The sequence below is a fragment of the Tympanuchus pallidicinctus genome, unplaced genomic scaffold (assembly GCF_026119805.1).
Source record: "Tympanuchus pallidicinctus isolate F22 unplaced genomic scaffold, pur_lepc_1.0 scaffold1, whole genome shotgun sequence".
NCBI lineage: Eukaryota > Metazoa > Chordata > Aves > Galliformes > Phasianidae > Tympanuchus > Tympanuchus pallidicinctus.
Window position 1 is genome coordinate 77455660 of NW_026294618.1, and position 18719 is coordinate 77474378.

Below are 18719 nucleotides of genomic sequence, written 5' to 3' on the forward strand. Positions count from 1 at the left end.
AGTCTTCAGACCCACAGAAAGTGGGTCTTGTTTGTCTTGAAATATGAAATAATTTATACAAAAAAAATAGCACTGGCATTGCTAACTTCAGTGATTATTTTATTAAATGGTCAGTAAGGCTGCCTTTTTAGGTGTTGTTTGTTTGTTTATTTGTTTGCAAGGATAGAATTCTCACTTTGAATTCATCAAAATGTCAGCTCTTCTGATTGTGTTCATTTTCTTAAAAACGTTATCTTTCCAGATATATTTCCAAATTTCTCGAGAAGATTGGCTGCCTCTGAATAGATAGTTTGTGTAACTTTGAGCTTGATTGATCCAGACTCTTCCTTTATCTCTGTAGAGATTCTTTGTTGGCTCAGACTGGCGAGATTGCGGTGTTACAGAATGCTTCTAGCTCCAGTGGTGTTTGATGAAAGACTATAAAGAGAACGTATCCCACAGAGAGGGCTCATCAGCAAGCTGATAGTGTCTTTTCTTTGTATAGAAATGCTATTTTCTTGAATGTAAAACAACATTCTCAGAGAACAGATTTATTTTTTTTAATTGGGTTGTAGGTTATCTGTTCTGATATAATTTATGAGAAGTTTGACGGATGCATCCTTGACAAGTAACTAATTGCTCTCCTTTTTAATGCTTTTCTTTTCTTTTTTTTAAAGGAGAGACTGAAATGTGATTAAGCTGTGTGTGCTTTTTCCATTAACTCTTCAATTCTGTGAAGAGCAAACAGCATATAGAACTTCATTTCATTAAATCAATTTGTGAGTTCTATGAGCTCTTATTAAAGCAGTCATCTTATTAAAGGATACCTACCAGTTGCTTCAGGGGTGGAGGTTGAACAATGTTTAATAAGAATTTATTTTAATTAGTGTTAGAGTGTCTCAAGTATAAACTCTAAATTATAAATGAGACATCTGCATTAAGTTTTCTTTCTAAATGTAATTATGGTTATATGAAATAGATCTTGTGAGAGAGCCTACATTATCAATTAGAAAAATATGATGCATTCCTGCTGATTTTTTTCATAGTCATATATGTAATTGTCCCTTTTATTGAAAATCAGAACTTTTTAGGTTCAACTGACTACTTCGAAAAATGAAATTCTCCTGTGCGTGAGCACAGAAAGGGATGGGAAGATTTGTAACAGTTAGATACGTTCTATCTATTACAAAAACAGGTTAAATCAGTAAGAAAACAGAGCCATAAAACTGATACCTTGTTTGACTTGAGGATGTTGGTCAGGAAGATCCTGACTTGTGTAATGGACAACTTCTCAGAGATAGACCAGTGCTTTGCTGTGTTTCACAGAGAAGGTTTCTGTTGTGGTCTGATAAGAAGCCACTTTTCAGTACTTCCTATTGTCTAGAAAAGGGATAATGTAGCAAAAAATATTTCTGGTGAAGTACTTCACAGTTGTTTTCTGTGAAATGACATTTTCAACTTTTTGAGGTAATTTTCTTTTTTTTTTCTGCTCTGACAAACAGTTTCTTATATACTTCCTTTGTAAGAGCTGGAAGTGTTTGTTAGTAAAGGAGAATAATTTTTAAACAAGCAATTCCTCTTGTTTGATGAAATCTTAAGCATCCATATGTAATGAGATTAAATTAGGAATCCTGTTAAGGCAGTGACATTTGTGGCTGTATTTTAATTTGTTCACAAAATAGAAGACAAATATTACTTTGACACCACCTTAGATCAATCAATGAAAAGTTAAGCTAGTAAGTTAATTAAGGACAATTAGTTTTAGAAATATATATCACATAGAAAACTTATTCCTAGTAAATAAAGCTGCATGTATTTGCAAGTTTGTGAGTTTCTGAGATAACAAAAAGGAAAACTTGAACCTTTTTTCAATGATATCAATTGATTTCAAATGATTTCAATGAGAGTAATGCTTTCTATTAAAGCTTTACATTAAAATGAGGATCCCTCAAAAGCTTTTTCTGAAATGCAGCAAAAAACAGAGCTCTGACCTTTTAATAATGCCATGAGTGCCAGGCTCAGACAACGCAACACAAGTGAGGTGCTAGTCCATTACCAAGTTTTGACTAAAATATAGAAATGCTAATGTGTGAACTGTGTGGTTTCACGTTTTAGGTAAGATTCTTTCCGGAAGTATGAAGTAGAGATTCTACAAGAGAATAGTTTAAGTATTGCCAACTGAATATTGTTTTGGTTGCTTGCTCCTTCCTAGAAACATAAAACACATTCAAATGAATGGCTGAATCACGCCCTGGTCTGCAGAAAGGGGCTCTTGTTACCCTAGACTTAAATGTGCCTGAAGTTGGAGAACCTCAGTGAAAGTTGTCTGTTGCCTAATATGGAATGGGTGATTCTACTTGATATTCCTTTTACTGTTTCGTTTGTATACTGGAGTTGTAATCTTTTACCATGCGCATAAGTTGAGAATATGGTTTGGAGGCAGGATATTTATGAGTAGCAGTAGGAAGGAGGGGATCCCTCTGTTAATATTAACACCCAGGAGGGGAGTAAACTCTTCAAAAGGGCTGACAATAGCAGGACTAGGGGAAATGGATCCAAGTTGAAGGAGGGAAGATTTAGGTTGGATGTTAGGGGGAAGTTCTTTACAAGGAGAGTGGTTAGGCCCTGGAACGGGCTGCCCAGGGAGGTTGTGGATGCCCCGTCCTTGGACGTGTTCAAGGCCAGGTTGGACGGGGTCCTGGGCAACCTGATCTGAATGTGTATGTTTGGTGGCCCTGCTAGGCAGGGGGGTTGGAACTACATGATCCTTGAGGTCCCTTCCAACCCGGGTGATTCTGTGATTCTGTGATTCCGTGAAGGGATTTGAGGTTGTTTTTTCGGGGGGTGGAGGGGAATGATGAACAAAAGTGACACTAGATTAAAAACAGAATCTTAAAATTGATTTCTAAGTTACATGGTATTAAAACACAAACAGGTATTTGAAAGATGGTTGTTTGTTTGTAATCCATTTCCTCTTAAAAATCGTTCAAGTCATATTGAATAGTAGCAGTTTGAAGAGTCCCATCGTATTGTGCTATAGTTATCTACATGAAGAACAATAACAGGAAAAATACTTCTGAGCTTAATAATGTTTGTGAAGCAGTGAGCATTTCGTATATACCTATCATAGTTCTTTTTTGTGTGTTTTTACATTTTTCTTTCCACTGCCAGCAGTACGTCTCACATGCCTAGTATTGAAATATCCTTTTTTTTTTTTCCACGTTTTTCCTAGATGAACTTAGCAACTCCAACAGTAGGCTTTGCATTGGTGCTCAGAATAAATGCATCTAGAGTTCTAATTCCCAATTGTTTGACAAAACTTGCATTTTTCAGTACTGTCTTAAGTTGGTAACAAAAAAAGAGTCTGGAGATATATAAGTACATATCAATACATATGCATATATGTTTTTCATCCAAACTCTTTATATATGTATGTGTGTGTGTGTATGTGTGTGTGTGTTTTTCACAGATATACAAATTTAATATAAATTATATGTACATAAATTATGTTTATGTATGTGAATCATGTATATACATACTGTATTGAGGAATGGTTTTAAACTAAAAGAGGGGAGATTTAGGTTAGATGTTAGGAAGAAATTATTTACCCATAAAGTGGTGAGACATAGGCACAGGCTACTCAGAGAAGCTGTGGGTGCCCAATCCCTCAAGGCTGGGTTGGATGGGGCCCTGGGCAGCCTGAGTTGGTTTCCCCCAAGGCAGGAGGCAGGGACTGGGTGGGCTTTAAGGTCCCTTCCAACCCAAACTGTTCTCTGATTCTATGATTAGAAATATATATTATCTACTTCTATATCTACTTCTATATCTATCTATCTATCTATCTATCTATCTATCTATCTATCTATCTATCTATCTACCTATGCAAACTTATGTATATGCAGTTAACTAAAAGTTGTCCCTAGAGGAGGCTACTTGTTAAGATAGGTGGAAATAATGTGGAATTTTTTTATATTTTTTATTTTTTAAGAAAATAATTATGGCATTATCTAGTGTCACATTTAAGTTCTTATTTTGTATTGATTGTCACTATCTCGAGCTAAAAATGCTGTCTTTTTGAGTGTGTGGTATTCACTTACTACTAACAGTACTCACGTGTGCTAAGCAAAGTGGGATCCTCTTGGATATGAGAAAGTTTTTTACTGTGAATTACGGAGTAAATCAGTCACAGGAGTGATCTGTTTTTTTCTAGTGTAGCTTAGGAAATTGGAGGGCACAACACAATTTTTCTGTTGGAACTGAGATTTTGGTTTTGATTATGAAGAATCTTGACTTCAAGTTTTGGAAGACTTACCTACTTTTCCAAGAACCCTCTGTCTTCATTGTTGCTTTGTCTATGTTGGTGTTGTCCAGTTTGTCACTATTTAGAACCAACGTGTTGAACTTGTTCTTCAATATCCCTTCTTTTATTGTTGTGTGTCAGCAGCCAGTGCCTCATTTTTCCTTGGTAGTCAAACTTTTTCTCTTCTGATTTTCAAGCCACTGAAGTCATGGGAATAACACTTTGAATATAAGCACTGAGAACATATACAGGGAAAATCTACTTTTTGAGACAGCTTTTTGAGTCTGTGGAATCTCACTTTAGATCAACTAACACCAATTACTCATAATGCACAGTCTTATCAGTACTAAAGGTGTACATACGAGCACTAGGGCTGTGCATTGTTTGACAAGTTGGTTCCTGATGTCATGGCCAAATGTGTGGTTTCGCTGTTGTTTCTGAGGAATGAGTTCAGCAATCACACAGATGGCATGAATTATATATATATTAGAATGATATTTTATAACATATTTGCCATCTTGCAAATACCAAGATGTTCTTAAGCATATTCCATAATTTTTGCTCATCAATTGTCTGTCTTTCTACTGTCTTGGGGGAGTGAGGATAGAGGGAGCTTTATCTGAGCTCATCTTTACATCTTCAGAGTAGTGTTTACTGACATATATGGCATGCTGATTTTTCTCTCCTTTTCAGAAGAGAAACCTGATTGCTCCAAGGCCCGCTGTGAGGTCCAGTTTTCTCCTCGCTGTCCAGAAGATTCCATCTTGATTGAAGGTTATGCTCCTCCCGGGGAATGCTGTCCTCTCCCAAGCCGTTGTGTGTGTAATCCTGCAGGCTGCTTGAGGAAGGTTTGCCAGCCTGGCTATTTGAATATATTGGTTTCTAAGGCATCAGGAAAGCCAGGGGAATGCTGTGATCTCTATGAATGTAAACCAGGTAAAAATGCGCACCTTTTTTTTTTCTTTTTTTTTTTTTTTTTCCAGTTTTCAGTTTAATCTATCTAACACGTACTATTTATATAATTGAATCTGATGAAACCTATGTAGTATCTGAATTATCTTCAAAATTTAGATGATATTTATGGCCAACATCCTCTTAAAAATAATAATAATAAAATTTTCTTTATCTTTATCTTGAAACATTTTATTTAAACTAAGAAACCAGGGAAAAGCAATCTTTAGTGAGAATACTGTGTTTCAACACACAATATAAGTGAGAGTGGCATATTTTGTTACAATTTTATTTCTACAAAGGTATTTTTTCAGCATGGGAATATTTTGTGCATAAAACAAATCTTAATTCAGTGCTTAAAGTTTATGTAGGTTACAAGTTGATGACCCTTAAAAATATGGAGCAAGAGGTCTGCAAAAGAACATAATCAAAGGCTTTGTAGCATTTGCAGTGTCTATCAATTTTCCATCGCATGGGAGCACAAACAACCCTTTTCTTGTGATTTGTTTATATCCAGACTTTGTTAAGGATGAGTAATAAAAATAAAGGAATGAAAGCAGGCATATAAAATAATAACATCCAAAATATCATATGTAAAGAGGTTTGAGTATGCTAAGTTATGCATTTTCTCAAATACTTCACAAAATGCTGGGTACTCTTTGTCTCCCATGCCTCTGTTGTGTTTTTCCTAATGTCCAGTGCAAATCTTCCGATGTAGAAATTTAAGTAAATTCTCTGTCTTGAACAGGTGGAAAACAAAGCTTATAATAATACATGCTCTAGAACATTTTGTCAACCTCAACTTTCTTTCATCTAGGATTAGCAAGTAGACATTTATTAAGGTATAGTTTCCTTGTACTTAGTGCTGTGTTGTTCCTCTCCAAGTTTTCCTGAGTTTATCCACATTTCCTTAAAATGCAATGTTCAAAGGTAGAGTACTATTTTAGATGAGTCTTTGGCAGCATTAAATACAATGGTATTTAGTGTACAATTGTGAAATAATAACTACTTCTGGCATTTCATGCAAAATGTGGATTAAGAGTGAACTCTTGAGATTTATTTAGTTTGTGAAATGCTGTGAAACCAAGATGTTTCTGTAGGATGACTACAGAAACTACAGTTGTTGGATTATGTGGTAATTCATTTATGTTATGGGTTTATGTGTCTATATATTGGTTTTTTGTTTTTTGTTTTTTTGAAGTGTTGAAGTGTTCTTCATTTCTTTTTGGAGGGAGATGCATTTAGGAGGGTAGGGGAGCAGAGGCTTTGAAGATACTTCAGAAGGAGGCTAAGAGAATTTAAGGGAAGAATAGAGCTTTGCAGTGGTGGTTAGGAATTGAGGGGCTAACAGAGAGCAGAGAGTCTGAGACCTTAGTGATCAAAGAAAATATTTTCATTATCTCCCAGAGTTGAGTAATTTATATGATGTATGGTAAGAGTCTAGAAAATGCAACAATCCTTGAGGGATCAAGGAGAAGTGAAAGAGAATGGTAGTAGGAGTCTGCATCAGCTTGGATATATGGAAAAGTGAAGTTGGGGGGATAGGGAGGGAGGCCAACAGGTTTGAAGACAACAGGAACTGAAGTGTTGGTGAGAGGCTCAGTGAAGTGAGCACTCTTTTGTGTCCAGGCAAAAATGGTTAATGAAAAATGGTTAATGAAAGATAAAATGATCAAGCTACTGACAACTTGCTCACAGTGCCTTGGTTTTAGGAAAAAAAAAGGAGTACTGTTACAGGTGGGTTTCTTAGTAACTACATAGCCCAATTTTTGTCAAGTTAGACTTCAGCAGCTGTACTAGTTGCATTTTTCTTTATGTGTGTGTGTTTTCGTTTTTTTTTCTTTTTTTATGATTTCAAGTAAGTTTTCATTTTTTTATATGTGAGAATAAGCACTGGAATATCTTGTTTATTAAAGTTTTGTATTCATAGTCATAGAATTCTAGAATAATTTTGGTTGGAGGAAACCACTAGAGGTCATCTTGTCTGTTCCATCTTTTCCTATACTATTTTGTACCATTTATTCTCTGTGTGTGTATATATATGTGTACTACCAAATGTGTAGTAACACATGTGGTTAACTGTTCATGCAGAGTTTCTTATGGAACTGATATTACCTGTTCTGTTGAATAGTGTTAGCAAGTCTGTGAAGATTACATGTGGAAAGGAGAAAATTTCTGCATATTTTTCTACAGACTTGAAATTGAAGTTCTGTAACTTTTGCTATCAGGGTGTTTGCTCTTCCTGCAATATTGTGTCTCAGTAACCAGCCTCCTTAGAGGTTCTCAACCAGTGAGGAGGTTCTGGTGGAAAGAGCCTGCCAGAAGCTAGAAGGTGTGCTTCCTATGGTAACAGTGCTCTTTTATGTCAATCTAAAGGGTTCATGGAATTAAAGCATGAACTGTGTTTGCTTCTATTCCTTAAATAATACGACTTTGCTTTTCAATTTACAGTGATATTTGAATTTGGAATCTTCTGCTGAGAGTTACACTTGTAAATGTACTATGGTAATTGAGTTACTGAAAGGAAAATAGGAAGTGGTTGCCTTAACATTAAATGCTTGTATAAAAATGAAAATTTTTGTTTCAAAATGTGACAATTTTTCTGCAATACAATGATCACAGTGATCAGAGACATTAGTATATAATTAAAATGAAGTAGTATCTTAGTAACACCTGTTTACTAACCTCCAGATTAACTTAACATAGATATTCTTACCAAATGTTGCACTGACAACAGTAACAGCTGTTACTTATTGCCTGCAAGTCTTTTTTTTTGTTTTGATATTCTTCCTATGCTCATTTCTGAGATGACACTGATCTGGTGTCATAAGCAACCTACCTTCCCTAACCCCCACGTTCCCTTTCCCTGACGCAGCTCCATGCCGTTCCCTCAGCCGTCGTTGTCACACAGAGCAGAGCTCAGTGCTGCCCCTCCGCTCCCTGTGAGGAGCTGCAGCCACCATCAAGCCTCTCCTCAGCTCCTCTGATCTGGGCTGAACAAATCAAGGTTTTGAAGATGATTACTTATCATCTCTAGCATAAATTCATGGCATGGGAATTAGTACAACTGAAACGACCTTTTTTTTTTCCTGGTACCTAATCTTCATTTAACACTTGCAATTGTAAATCAGACGTTACCAGTTGGCATCCTTCTTCAGAGAATTTAACATTGTGAGTAGTCAAGGCTTGACGGAAAGTCAGCGATAAATTTTAATAAGTAGTGTTAGATGATGCATAGGGATCTAAGTTGTGCTCCACCCTGCTACAGCTTCAGCATTGAAAATTGTGTCTGGAATTTTTACAGGCTTGCACGAAGGAGAAAGGTCAGAAAAATCAAGATTTATAGATAGCAGAAAGTATAGTTACATAACTTCATTCTTTATTGCTTTCAGAAATAGTACACGGTTGTTGCTCAATTGGGTTTTTTTAGATGCTTTCTTAGAACGTGATTTTGAAAGAACTTAGAAGGTGAGTTTGGAAAAAGACTTATGAAAATCAATTGGAAAAGTCTCAGATACTTTTCTAACAGAGCTGGAGAAATGGCTGATAAGTTGGCAATGATGGTAAGGAAGAAAGCGATTAGAACTACTCATTAAAAATAAGTAAAAGCAACAGGACTGTATTGGGAAGTATATGTTACAGTAAAGTTAATGAAGTCATTAAGTCAGTGAGAGAACTGGTCTAGAAGTCTGGGAATGTTATCTTTTCTGTTACGTTTAGCATATTCTAAGGTGTGAAGAAGTGTAAGAGGGATGATGGATTGTCAAAGAGAGCCGGAAACAAATTAAATTATAAACATAATGTATGAGTGTTTCAGGATCCTGGTTTTTTTCAGGAAAAGTGTAGGAAATGAAGGAGGTGTGAAGGGGTTTTGTGGTTTTTGTTTTTCCTCCTTCTTTTGAAAGAAAATGTAATTAACATTACCAAATGTAGTTAGGTTGTATTATGTTATTAATGAGGGAGGAGTTTAAGTGCATCCTGATCTGAAAGCAAAGGGTGTTGTGTGATGCTACTTGACTGTTGTAGAAGTTGACTTTGTACTCTTAGAAAAGAACTTCAGGAAACTTTTACTTCTGGGAAAACCAAACCAAACCAAACCAAAATCTTCCCTGTGCTGAGCCAGTGTTGCACCATAGGTGCAAATATGGGCTCCATCAAAAGAAGGGTGGCCAGCAGAGACGGGGAAGTGGTTGTCCTCTACTCTGCTATTGTGAGGCCCCATCTGGAGTGCTGTGTGCAGGTCTGGAGCCCCCAGTACAAAAAAGACAGGGAGCTGGTGGAAAGGGTCCAGAGGAGAGCCACGAAGATGATCAGAGGACTGGAGCACCTCCCCTATGAGGACAGGCTGAGGGAGCTGGGTTTGTTCAGCCTGGAGAAAAGAAGGCTGCAGGGTGACCTCATTGCAGCCTTTCAGTACCTAAAGGGAGCCTACCAAGAGGAGGGGAATGAACTCTTTGAAAGGGTTGATAACTGCAGGACAAGGGGAAATGTTTTTAAGTAGAGGGAGGGGAGATTTAGGTTGGATGTCGGGGGAAATTCTTTACAGAGAGTGATGGAACAGCTGCCCAGAGAGGTTTTGGATGCCCCGTCCCTGGAGTGTTCTAGGCCAGGTTCGATGGGGCCTGGTCTAGTATTAAATGGGGAGGTTGGTGGCCCTGCATGTGGCAGAGGGGTTGGAGATTCATGATCCTTGAGGTCCCTTCCAACCCTGGCCATTCTGTGATTCTGTGAAATACTATCTTGTTTTTCAGGTTTTAGACGTGCACGCAGTTATTTGGATCTCATCTCTGTACTATGTATGCTATTCTTAGAGAAGCTAGTACAGTATGTAAAGGCAGAACTTCATGTAATTATGTTAACATATTTTACTCGAAAGTTATTTTCTCCTAATATTTATAGTTTTATGATTGGAGAACCCAGGTTTTGTAATTTACAGAGGTGCTTGTGCAGTGCTAGAGGTGAGGCATGATTTGCAGTCATGATAGGGTTTCTGCTACATTCTTATAGGAAAAAGAAGTAACTAATAAGAGTTACAAATTCAATGCATGAATCGAAGATTCATAAACATTGAGTGCAACTTCAGTAATAGGAAATTTCAACGTTTGAGATCTTACAGTGATGTATTAATCAAACTAGATGTCTAAAGCTTAATGTTTCTAATAAAGGCAATTTTATTTGAACAGGATTTATAATTCTATTAGCTTTCTAGCCCTAAACTTATTCATGAAATGTACACTTTAGATAGTTGCTGGAGCCAACATAAGACCTGAAAACAAAACTGCTGTTTTAGTGGTAAATGGTTAGTGTCTCATTTTTCAGAATGATAATGCAGCTAATCTGGGGAAAACTTTTTAACTAATAAAGAATATAAAGATATATAGAAGTATGTAAAGATTATAGATTGTTCTGCTACCTTACATTATTTTCAGCATGCTGGAAAGTTAAGCTAAATACTTTTTGAATTTTGACAAACCAATTTAAACCTGAAAGGTACTTTTTTTTTTTTCCTGCTTCTAATCTCTTACCTCTCTTGACCTCTGTCATGTGAGGAAAGACTGACAGAGCTGGGAATGCTTAGCCTACAGAGGAGAGAACTCAGTGGTAGTCTCATCAATGTGTAGGAATGGTCCCGAGCAGCCTGGTCTAGGTGACCATGTTAGAGCAGGGTGGTTAAACCAGCTGAACTTCAGAGGTGCTTTCCATCCTCTATCGTTCCATGATTAGCTTAATAATGTCATAACAGATATCTCCTAGCCTGGAGAGAATGTTGAGATGGCATATGAGTGTGGATTCTGAGAGTGATGGATAAGTAGATTCATTGTTCACCAAATCCTACTAATCCTAACAAGATTTAGAGAGAATTCTGGTACTAGCAAAGTCTGTGTAAAACAATAGTGAATGGTGGGATCTTGCTACCACAGGAGATTATGGAGCAACTATTTTCAGAAAAAAAGAATTGGACAAGTTGATGCACAACAGGTACATAGTTGTGTATGAGAGTTTGAGGAGAACATCTGAACAATTTGAAGGCTCGTGGAAGAGGAAGGAATGCCATAGGTGATGTCCCTAACTAATATCTCTCTTTGCCACCATTGAAGATAACTGGTTAGACAGACCAGTACTTTGACATAGCATGGCATTTTTCTTTATTCTGAGAAATTCTTCCTCTTGTCAGTGTAGATAGATCTAACAATCTGCATTTCTGTTTCACTGTATATAAATAACTAAACAACACAAGAATAAGCCTTAAAAATGAAGTGTGCATGTGCAGACACAAATCCAGTGTATCTTTTTTATTTATCTATTTCCTATAATAAATCAATTTTACTCTTTAAGAAGATTTTAACCAGGAAAGAAATGAAACAATATTATTTTTAATTGCTTCTAAAACTGTGGGAAAAAATGCATTCTTAATAATCAAGTATATTTCTAGTAATGAACGTCATTCACTAATTTAATGATTACTTGAGGTTGCCTGTACAACTTTTATAATTTTCTTATTAGGTGATACTAGTTGATAACTGAGTCCATAATATTAAAGTGAATATTAAAGAGGATGAAAACCTTTTTTCCAATATTACCCACCAAGCATGCAGTCAATAGATACATTGTCTGATTTAAATTTGAAGACTGATGCATAACTGATTCCTTAAGGTGAATTAATTTACCAAAAATTTGAAAGCATGAGTAAAAGAAATTTCTTCTCCCCTTCTTCCTTAGTGTTCAGTGTGGACTGCAGCACAGTGGAATGCCCTCCTGTTCAGCAAGTGGTTTGCCCACTGGATAGCTATGAAACCCAAGTCAGGCTGACGGCTGATGGCTGCTGTACTCTGCCTACAAGGTTTGTGTCTGGATGGTTGAGTATTCATTTTTTCATTTATTTTTTAATTTTGCAATTCAAGAAATACAGACGCAAGATAACAATGCATATCACAGAGGCAATAGAAGGTAATACAGGACAGAATATATATGCAGTAGGTTAAAAGATTGTCAGGCTTAAATATTAAATCCATCTTTTTCAAGCAGAAGATTCTTCTCAGTGCAAATGCATCAAATTTTACTAAATTTCTTTGATTAAGTGAGTTTCCAGTGTATTCAATTTGTTTTACAAAATAAATCATTTTGAGAAATGTCTTTGAAGTTATGGCAAATCTGACAGAGAAAATCTTACCTAGTTAAAGAAAATAAGGTATTTTTTCTGTGTAGAAACCTGCTGTAATATGCTGAAAGATGATGACTATCTGGTACCATAGGGAAAAAGAAGTTACAGATACTCATTTCATTTTATTTCAGTTTGTTAAGTGTAATTTACTACATTTCAGGAAAATAAGACAATTCTGAGTTACATTTTTTTTTTCAAAGTTCTGCACCACTGTTTCAACTTCTTTTTGCAACAGAGTTCCTCAAACCTGATTGAGTATTATGTCCAATAAATATCTATTCAAGCAAAAGGTACCTTTACTGAAAATATTTTACATAATACAGAAATTATTTCTTGTAGATATGAAGCTAGCAGGATTTTTTTGTATGAAGGTCTTTCACACTGTATGATCTGCCCCATACTTAGCCACTCGTGAAACTGAAGTAGTGATAAACTTGTGAGTTCAGAAAGAAGCAAATAGCAAAGCCTGTACAATCATGGAATCACAGAATGGCCTGGGTTTGAAAGGACCACAACGGTCATCTAGTTTCAATCCCCCTGCTATGTGCAGCGTCACCAAAAGCCAGACCAAGTGCCCAGAGCCACATCCAGCCTGGCTTTGAATGCCTCCAGGAATGGGGCAACTACAACCTCCTTGGGCAACCAGTGCTTCACTGCCCTCTGAGTGAAAAACTTCTTCCTAATATCTAACCTAAACCTCCCCTGTCTTAGTTTAAAACCATTACCCCCTTTTTCTGTCACTATCCACTCATGTAAAGCTGCCGTTCCCCCTCCTGTTTGTACACTCCCTTTAAGTAAGGAAGCCCACAATGACGTCTCCCTGGAGCCTTCTCTTCTCCAAGCTAAACAATCCCTGTTCCCTCAACTTTTCCTCATAGGAGACGTGCTCCAGCCCTCTGATCATCTTAGTGGCCCTCCTCTGGACCTGCTCCAAGAGTTCCGTAACTTTCTTGTGCTGGGTGTCCCAAGCCTGGATGCAGTATTTGAGATGGGGCCTCACGAGAAAGATCTTTACCACTGGGTACCCTTTGGGTACATGTTCAATATAGTAGCTTCTTGGAAACTGTTGTTTACATGAACTATGAGGACAGTGATAAATTTTTACTTTCAAATTTCTTTCAATTTCTTTGACTGAAAACTCTAGATAGGCCAATTAGGTTTGGTTTCAAAAAAAAAGAAAAAAAAATTGAGTTTTATACTTCTGCAATGTGCTGTATTGATAAAAATTGTGGGTTTTTTATTGTTGGGTTTTTTCTTGTTGTTCTTTTTTTTGTGTGTGGGGAAAGAAAAATAATCCACTTTCATCTTTTTATATAATAATTTAAGCATTCCTTCTGTTAGCAAACACAGAATACTGAAAAAGTCGAACTTCATTTGCTTCAGAAAAATGATCATTTAAAAATATTTTCTATTTCTAGAACACATATGAGAACCGATCTTATATAAAACATCTTAAGCAAACAATTCTTTCTTTGAAATAATCTTTTTTTCTTTCTTTGGTAGTATTTAAAAACATAGCCAGTTGGTTTGCTATGCGTAAAATGTAACTGATGTCTGAAATGTACTTGCATGTATGCATGGTAACTAAGTGATCAAAAGAGTATTCCCATCTCCTGCATACAAAGACCCCCAAGCAGGCTCAGATTGTGTGAATTCCTAAATAATTCTGAATCACACTGAAAACACTTGAAAATCTGATTGCTATGCATTTTTGGGATTGGAGTTTAACAGGCTGTGATGGATGTGTTCTGAGCTCCTGGAGTCTTATGATCAGAATTTCTAACCATGTTTTTGTGTTAATATTTCTATAAAGCTGCAGAAAAACATACTTGGAATAACTTGTCTGGATCTTCAAACAGGTTGAAACATTTACAAGAGTCTTGTACTTTTCCATTAATTTTGATTTTGTGGCTCAGACTATGTTCTTTTATACAGTTATAACACAGCTCGGTGTATTTTTGGATTGTGTTAATTTCAATTTTTTTTAATTAATTAAACCAACGCAATGGGTCACTTTTTAGCAGAGGAAGTGGGAAGGGAAGGACAGCCAAATCTGACAGTGCTAAGACCATCTCAGATGCTTTACTTATTGCATCCTGATGGCGATTAATTATTTAGAATCACTATGGCACCATATTCCTTAAGAAGCACAGCAGTAGTCATACGTGTATTGGATATAAGGGAATTACTTGAAGTGGGGGCAATAAAGGAACATGGGGGACATGGGAATAACCAAAAAGAAATATTAGATAAATGTTAGAAGAGAAGCATGGGTGTGAAAAAAATGAAAGGACAGAAAGGAAAACTATGTTCAGCTACTTTGAGCATGAAAATCAAACCATATGAAGTTAGACTGGAAACTTGTAGGATGTGAGGAAACATTGGAATTTTATATTTGAAGCTCAGATCATAATGTCCCACGAGGCTTTTGTATCATAACTATAGACGTCAAACAGAGTGGAGGTTTATGGATGAATGACTCTGTACTTGGAAAGGAGAAGTTTTCTTTAATTTAAGAATTCCTTAATAAACATGTTGAAATATAAATAACACATTGACTGATTCAGTTTAGAACTGCCTAAATCTGTGTCATTATTCTTTGTCATCGTTAAACTCAGAAGTAGCATTGTATGCTTTTCTGTGCATTTGATAATAACTTTAAAGCAGAGTGTGCTTCATTAATCTGTAGATTTTAGTCTTCATTAAGCTATTTTTATTACAATTATTGACTATTTCAAGAAATAAAAATTCTCATTTTCTACTATTAAAATACTGGCTTAACAACAGCAGAAGTGGAAACCAGTGAGTATCATGGTAAGGAACGAATGGCTGCATGCCATTTACTTGATTAACAGCTGACAACTTCACATACAGCAGCAGGAGCAGATAGGTGTATGCTTGTCCTTGACTCATTTTTAATATGCAGTATTGTTGTATCCCCTTTCCCAAACAATTTGAAGGTAAATTTTTCCTGCACCCTTCCTTTTTCAGATTTTGGGCATGAATCAGTCACAATGAGTCAGTGTCACAGTCCTTTGTCTCCTTAGATGAACTCTTAAAACATGCGTGGCTTGAATATCTTGCTGTTTGCATGGCTTACTTTACTTCTCTTTGAGAAGAGAGAAGCCATCCAATAGTATGTTCACTAAATCCCAGTAAGAAGATTGCTTGACCTACTTATTTTAAAAGTTCACACCAGAAACCCAAATATTTTCTAGATTAGAGAAGACTTCAGAAATAATTGGTATGTTTGTTCAACAAAATCACAAGTACTGTGCCTTGTGTCTGAGTTTTAGCTTTAAAATGCTGTTTCAAGGTTTTGGTAGGAGAACAAAGGAAAGAACAAATGTAAATGAAACACAAGAAGAGCAAATTACAGACAGACTTTAAGAGTGAGCTATTAAATTAATGAAACAGGAATACAAGTCATAAAGATTAATTAGTTCATATTTCAGATAAAAGTGAAGAATGGCTTTTGACAGATACCATTACTTCCTTGCAAAATTGGAGTCTGAAAGGCTTCAGCTTGAGGGATGGGTGAATCAAGATTTTTTTTATTCAGACCAATTCACCATCACTTAGTTACAGATGGTTGCATGGCGTTGCAAATGCAAAACTTTCAATTGGATAGAGTGGTGTGGAGGAGTAGCACTATAGGCTTATTGTTTAGAAGTAAACCTCTGAAAGAGTTTCTTCAATGAATTAGTCATAGATTTTTTTTTCCTGTTTGAATAGCCTTTGCCCTGTTGGTTTTACTTTACATGCAGTTGCAATGTCTCAATCTGTGGCTGCTTTGAATGGCAATTCCAGAGATTGTTCTGTAGTATCATGAAAAATGATGAAGTTTATTTGACAAGCAAAAGTGTTAGTTCTCAGAGTAATACACTAAAATGTTGGTTTTACATTCTAGTGACCTACTAAGCTCTTTTAGGGGCCAGTTTACATGTGTGTGTTTTGTTTTTCGCCTGCATTAAGCTACAATTAGGAAAGAAAAAACAAAAAACAAAAAAACAACCACCAGTATACCTTATAAGAGTATGCAACCTGAAATATTTCTTAAAATGATTCTGAAATGTATGCTTTGAAAGCAAGAATATTCTCTGTTTAATACAATTTAGGGTGATAAGCTACAATATTTGTCAACAGATAATGAGATTGTTTGAAAGAGGTCAATGAAATTTATCCCTGCCATTGAAATTTAGCAAATTGCATTTTTCTTACATAGTACCCATAGTACCTATCAGTGATATTAATCTGTAAAAAAAAAAAAAAAAAATTCTAGTGTGGAATTTCTAAATTATTGCCATGACGAACAAATTCAACCTTTCCATTTCAGTTTTCAAGCAGTTAACTGTATGCTTTTTTTTTTTTTTTCACATTTCCTTAGAAAGAAGTAGCAATAAAATGGTCTGAGTTAATACTCAAACTACATATTGATAAAAAGCATTAGAGACTGTAATTAGACTAAAAATCATAGAAGGAATATCTTCATTTGATGTTGAACATTAACGTCTGAACATTAAATACTTGATAAATGATGCATCTCAAAGCAAATTTTCTGTATTCTTTGTTGTATTATTTGGATCACACTTGAAATTTTTTTCTGGAGTATTTTGATCTCATAAGTTGAGATATTAAAACATACTGATTTAAAACAGAATGCAATTTTTACTGCAGATTTCAGATGACATATTTCAAACTTATCTTGATAAAGAAATGGAAACTACACTTTATTCAGATTCTGGAGTACCTGAAGCTTAGGAAGAAGAGTGATACTTTCATGTAGCAGCTAACCATTTATTTACTCAAGGTTAATGTTAAGCTATATTTGGATAGAAGTTGAATACAACTTAAAACAGTATACAACTAGATTATCATATCTGAAGTAAAATTGCTTTTAAAGGCATACAGAGTAGCAAAGAGCGTAAAATTACAAAGTCACATTGAACTTTGATTTATTAAAGTAAGGAAACAGTCATTTGTATCTGTCTTATGTTAACATATTTTTAAAAAAATTAATATGCCATACTTACAGCAATTCTGATGACAACATTAAGGAATAATAGCAATTTATATCACAGTCTCTGAGTTTTGTGTGCCATCACAGGACTGTTTGCCTTCGATTCTCAAGGAAGAAATTAACTAATTTATTATTTGTCAGCTATGGTGTCTGCAACAGTCCCTGCATTAGACCTACCAGCTGGTGGTATTTATTCTGTTTCTTGTTATACTGATGTCTCAGGAATCTCAGAGGCAGCTAGAAATAAACCAGCGCAGTCTTTTTCTTATTATATGGTAGCATACAAGTCTAAGTAGGAATTGTGTAGTTGCAAGTTTTCTATTGAGCTATTACTTGCATTTGGTTTATATTTTAGGGTACCAGATATGGTTGGTTCTACAGTGTTTTTCTTTTGATAGCAACTGAAGAGTCGCCAGTCATCTGTGCATCCATCTCATTCAGCATTAGGCGTTAGTTCAGACAGATCTTTTCAGTCTTGCTCCTGATCATAACATGATTCTTTCATGTTTGTATATATTCTTTTCTTAGGTCTTCCTACCTTTGGAAGATCTTAGTTTTATTATTTATATATATATATGTGTGAGTATTTGGGTGTCCAGTACAGGATTCAAAACCTTTTTAGAGAACATTGAAGAGTTCTCAATGAGATGTAACATCTCAAGAGATGCAACATTTTAGCTCGCTCTTCCCCCAGAACCAGTCATTTCTCTTAGCAATTTTTGTTGATACAGAGTTTTCTCTTGTATTTGTTTTGGAATTTTTAGATCCTTCTCCCCCCCCCCTTAAAGAAATATTGTCCAAAAGAAAATGGTTATGGTTCCCAGTTTTTGTAAAGGAAAGTTCAGCTGGAACTGGTAAGGCAAAAAAGAAATCCAAGTATCTATATTTTCTTGAGATTTCTATTCAGGATTTGACTTCTGACAAATCTTTGTATCTGGACTTGAGGTCTCAAAAATCCATTTTAAGGAGCTGTAGAACCTTTGCCGTGCCTAAACAGAACAGCATGATTTTCATAATGTGTGCAAACAGATGTTTAGGCATTTTGGTATGTTTTAATCTTTCAACGGCAAATATCTTTCCTAGGAAAACCATTTTTCCTCATTCAAGTCTGTTAAATGAGGAATTGTTATTCAGTTCAGAATGCTGGCTGCGCTGTACTGAAAATCCACAAAGAACAAGAATTAAAGTAGGACATGTGATATTTATAGATGACCAATCTTCCATGTTCATTTTGGCCTCTCAGGAGATGTAGTGAATTGCTAATCCAAAGTCGGAGCAAACTTCTCCTTCCCTTACTATAGCTGTCT

General features: G+C 35.8%; 1 protein-coding gene across 2 annotated transcripts in view; it reads left to right on the forward strand.

Annotated features, from left to right (window-relative positions):
* CRIM1 (cysteine rich transmembrane BMP regulator 1) overlaps nucleotides 1–18719 on the forward strand; it is a 165338-nt gene that overhangs the window by 77802 nt on the left and 68817 nt on the right. For both annotated transcript variants that reach the window (XM_052693718.1, XM_052694527.1), the window contains exons 3-4: nucleotides 4973–5215; nucleotides 11951–12071. In XM_052693718.1, coding sequence (XP_052549678.1) covers nucleotides 4973–5215; nucleotides 11951–12071 — 364 coding nt within the window. The remainder of the gene's footprint in view (nucleotides 1–4972; nucleotides 5216–11950; nucleotides 12072–18719) is intronic.